Source organism: Penaeus monodon, chromosome 26 (assembly GCF_015228065.2).
Source record: "Penaeus monodon isolate SGIC_2016 chromosome 26, NSTDA_Pmon_1, whole genome shotgun sequence".
NCBI classification, from domain to species: Eukaryota; Metazoa; Arthropoda; class Malacostraca; order Decapoda; family Penaeidae; genus Penaeus; species Penaeus monodon.
Window position 1 is genome coordinate 4,464,076 of NC_051411.1, and position 5,000 is coordinate 4,469,075.

The 5,000-nt window shown below is 35.8% G+C and overlaps 1 protein-coding gene across 11 annotated transcripts in view; it reads right to left on the reverse strand.

The window, feature by feature from the left end:
• The window catches only part of LOC119589864 (abl interactor 2-like), a 19,406-nt gene that overhangs the window by 13,710 nt on the left and 696 nt on the right, over positions 1 to 5,000 (reverse strand). For all 11 annotated transcript variants that reach the window (XM_037938482.1, XM_037938481.1, XM_037938476.1 and 8 more), the window contains exons 2-4: positions 963 to 1,104; positions 546 to 713; positions 1 to 144 (exon numbers count right to left, since the gene is read on the reverse strand). The exon at positions 1 to 144 is cut by the window's left edge and continues 4 nt beyond it. In XM_037938482.1, coding sequence (XP_037794410.1) covers positions 1 to 144; positions 546 to 713; positions 963 to 1,088 — 438 coding nt within the window. In that variant the 5' untranslated portion in view covers positions 1,089 to 1,104. The remainder of the gene's footprint in view (positions 145 to 545; positions 714 to 962; positions 1,105 to 5,000) is intronic.

The following is a 5,000-nucleotide window of genomic DNA, read 5'->3' on the forward strand; positions in this document are numbered from 1 at the left end:
AAAGTCGATGGGCTTCCTCACGTATTTGATTGGTTTCTCCGTATTGGCTGGTGCAAGTATCTTGTACTGCCTGGCAGTCGTCTTGTTGGTTGTGAGGACACCTATCTCCCTCCTCGCCACTTTCTCTTTATGAACCATTACCATCTGAAAGAATAAGAGGTTACGATTGATTTTAGTGCACAAAGGTTCTTTGAAAAAAAAAAAAAAAAAAAAAAAGACTTCTTTGGCAAATTCTGTATGTTCATTATGTTTCTTGGAAATTTACATTATTTATATTACTTTCCTGAACTTTTTCTCTTTAATTACATATATAACAGTATCACAACCACTATTCTTAATATAAAATAAAATATTGATAAATTTGAAACAAGAATGGACTGAAAACTGACAAAATTCCTTATATACAGTAAACTAACTTCTTATCCTTGTTAATGATGTTTTATGCCATACAATACTATTAGAAATTCTAAATTTTTTTTTTTTTTCACAAAAAGAAAAAGAGAGAAAAAAGAATAGTGCTCTCAGAAAATGCACACTTGATGTACCTGAGATATGTAATTAACCTGGCTCTCCATTTCCGCCAGCTGGTGTGCTTGTTGATCAATCATTTGCAGGAAGTTGTAGGCTAGAGTGTTAATCTGGTAAGCCACGCTAGCGAGGGACTGCGTCGTGTAATTCTTGGTTTCCTCCAGTGCTTGGGCTTTGTTCTCTGCCTGTTGTGCATAACTGTCTATTAACATATGATTTGCCTCAACTCATTTTTTAAAATATACAAGAGATGTACTTACTGAGGAGGGAGAAAGTATTACAGTGAACCTTAAAAATGTTTGTACAATCACAAAAAAAGAAAATGTATGTAATATGTGTGTTTGTGTGTGTGACACACCCACACGGCAATATAGAAATAAAACAACACTTAATGCATTTTTTCTCCAAAGAACAATGCCACCGAGATGCTTTACCCTCGCAAAGTTCTCTATGCAGTACGAGGCCACTTTCTCCAAGTTGGCATGAGAGTCCGAGAGCGACTGCCGTCCCTCTGGAATCTCCTGCTGGACCAGCGACACAAACTCCGATGACAGAGCCATGGCTGCCACGTCTTCTCTGCCAGGTGAAAAATATTCAAAATCATTATTATGAAGTTTGGTTTGTAAATAACATTTTCAAAGGTATATATATATATATATATATAAAAGTCAGTACTAATGTACTCACATTCAGGAATCTAATTAATTTTCCTGTCACTGCTCTTTATGTAAATGCCTGAAAGTTTAGTTGATATGTATATGAATAATAACTATGACAACTGAGTTCACTTTCAAGCACTGTAACAGAATTTCAAATAATACCTGAATACAACAATTTCGTAAAAGTAAATCTGTATGACCTAATCTTACCTATCTAACCTATACGTCATCAAGTATTCCTTAGTGTTACCAAATCTGTAAATTATTTGGTATTACTATGTTTAAACGTGTCTAGCAACTAGTATCATCTAGTTTCAGTGTACAGTTTATTTGTATTCTGCAAAAAAATTCTGAACTGTGGGGTACAAAAATGCAAGGTAAATTTTACTGATACACCTGTATGACTACTGCTAGCTTACACATGTCCTCCATGCCTAATGGTACTTTGGCAATGGCCAACAAACCCCCTCATGAATATTGTGGCAAGGAAGTGCTGGTAGACCTTTTACTTAATCTATCACTGACTACTTGTATGAAACATTGAAAAAATACTCATGATAAAGGTCTTAACAGTGATAGTGATAACAGCTCAGCACTACTTAACTTCAGAAATTAACTCAAAATTGCTGGCCTTCCACAAAACAAGTCCCTTTAAACACATTGCATAGTAAGATTTACTGAATGAGAATACATTCACAAAATCTGAAATAATACTGAATCTTTAACATAATTTGAACAAGTGCACTTTTTTAAAACTTATATCATAAATAAATCACCATGACTAACATGGACCACATTGCCCATTCTGGCAAGATTGAGCATACAGACCTCCCGGCCCTCAAATAAGCAACCTTTGCAAGCTAAGTCTCGCCAGAATATGTGTGGTTGATATTTCTTGGCTTTTTCAGAGTCTGTAGTGCTAAGGTTGCAGAGATCATTTTACAATAACCACTGCACTCAACTTCACTTTATAGGCATTTCATCAGTGGTTGCAGTAATTCCAAATAAATTCTGATGAAACACAGCCAATGTAATCACAAGAAACAATGGTATTTTTCTTATATATGACAATTAATACTTTCATTGTCGATTGTACAGCCAAGAAAAAAGAAAGAAAGAAAGAAAAAATTTCCTTTTACATACTTATATGAAAAACTGACAAAGTATTGTGGAATAGCGAGGCAAGCCAGTTAGAACCATAATCCTATGTTGGTTTGTTTTACAGTAACTTTATTATGTATGTGCTGGAAACAAAATATTAATAAAATAGATTGATTATCCATAGGCAAAATAAAAAAGTAATAGAATAACACCAAGTGGCACAAAAAACAAAAACAACAAACACAACAACAACACAGAAGTAAAGAGTGGCACAATTATGAACCAAGAGATGATGCTGACACTTTATATTTTCTGCAGTTGCTTAGAGCTAAGGAAGTTCATGAGAACAGTGTTGCAAAAAGCCTATCTAACAGTCTATATCTATAAATGTCTATACATATTTACACCTTATTTTGGATATGAGCAAAAATAAGGTCTGTATCAAAGGGTTAACTCTCTCCTACAGTCTCCATTTTCTCATTTTAATGCTTATCTCTCCTGGGATACAGGAGGCAAGTCGAATTCTGTTTTCAGTCACAGGAAACCTCTTGAAATATATATATATATTTTTTGCACAGTGTCTATCTCAATATGATGTAGTTTTTACATATGGAAAAGTCAGAGTCTAGTATTCACCATTTTGTCTTTCTCTAATTTATCAGATGTCGCTGTACGACAAATGAGTGGTCATGTCTGCCGTTATTTTCCATGTTTATTTCCATGCAACCCTCTGGGACCTATAACGGAGTTCAACTGTTAGCATGAATTTCTTTATAATGATATATATTTGTCCTTTAATATGAGAGTGAGTTGATTAAAAGGAAAATAATACAGGTTTATAATTTCAATGATTTGTATTCCCTCCCCTGCCACTAAAGCAGCTTCCAAATGTAGTGGCATGATGCCACCAGTTCTTTCCCTGGGCATGTGACTGACTGTAGCTGCCTAAATATGGTTGATGGGATTTAAATCTGGCTATTTAGGTGGATTTAGCAACACAACAATCTCAAGATGCTGCTGAAACCATGCCTTCACCATATTTGCTGTGTGAAGGGAGCTGTAATCCTGAACTAGAAAAAAAGGTTTGGGTTCGGTTCGCTTTACATTATACCCATGTACAGTGGTAACAGTTTAATCATTTGATTTATCAAATGGGTTTTAAATATAATGATAAATATATTTTGTTCATATTTGCTATCTAAGTCATGATGCAATAATGCAAAACACTTATTTTATATCTTAGATAACAAAAGATAATCAAAAATATAAATACACAAACAAAACAATGCATGGTCATTGATATGCAAACTCCAAATATTTCAATCATTAGTCTTGGTTCTCAAATATTGTTATAAGATTGTCACATGGCAACACTAGCCATCGGAGAGGGGGGGGGGGGGGCTAACAAGATGCCGCACCCACAACACAGAATAGCGCCACCACAAGTAAAAGCAACGGTATTTATTTTTCTGACTACATGGCACTGACAGATCACTGAATCTTAAGAAACTTTTCATCCGTGGTATTTCTCTCTCTACTTGAAATTCAAGAAGTAACTCACATAGGAATATAACACACAGCAGCTGCTTCAACTTTCACCCTTCACACCTCACTGATTAAAACTAAACTGCTGCACTTCTGTTTAAACTCATCCACTACAGGATTTTCCGGCACCACATCAACCCAACCGTTGGCTTCACATACTGTCAGGTGCTTCGGGGAAAAATTAAAAGTGCATAAAACATACTTTTACCCTTAACCTTTTATTGACGGGCATAAGAACTCACTGAAATAAATTAAAATCTAGTGAGATGTGGCAACGGCCCGACAGTGGGCGCGGGAGTCCGCTGCCTTAAGCCGAACGTCCCGCTCCACTAGCTCTGGCGCGTCGCCACACGTACAAGTTTGCCCGTCCGTGAGACCCGTTTTCTATGATGTGTCTACACGTGACCCGTCAATAACGGGTTAAGGAGGTTTGACAGTTGAAGACAGTTCTGCACCAGTTCTTGTATTGTGAAAACATGTATGTGATTGCTTTCCGCATAGGATATGTATCCATGATGTCAAATATACATTAATGTTCCACCTAGGTTTCCAATCTAATAAGTAACCAGTCAAAGCTCTATCTTGCCAAAATATACCAACTTCCTACGTGCTATAGCCCCGTATGGAGCAAAGGCATCCAATGCAACCGCTTTGCACAGGGTGGACCATATGGGTGAACAAACTATAACAAAATCACATAATTTACATTTCTACTCTACATGAAATTGAAATCAAACATGATTAAAAATTTTGTTTCCCTCCGAACTCCATCCCAAACCCAAATTTCTGGATGGGATAGAAAGGGGTTGTCTTACTAAGAAAACCAAAGCTTTGCACAGGAAATGCATGCTAGATCCCTTCTGACACATTTAACGATAGAAGTCATGCTCTTATAGACACAAAAAAAAAGAAGAAGAAAAAAAAAAGGGCAGATTATGTGCATTTCAAACAATGTGTATCTACCTGCTAAAATAAATAAATAAATAAAAATAAATATAAGAATAGCCAAATGAAGAGATATGACTGACACACAAATAAACACAAACACACAAATATCATCCCAACGTCATCCCAAACTTGTTAAATAAGGAACGGGAGAGCTAACAGGGAAACTAATGCTTTGCAAAGGAAATAATTATATTAATTCTACTCACAATAAAATCACAA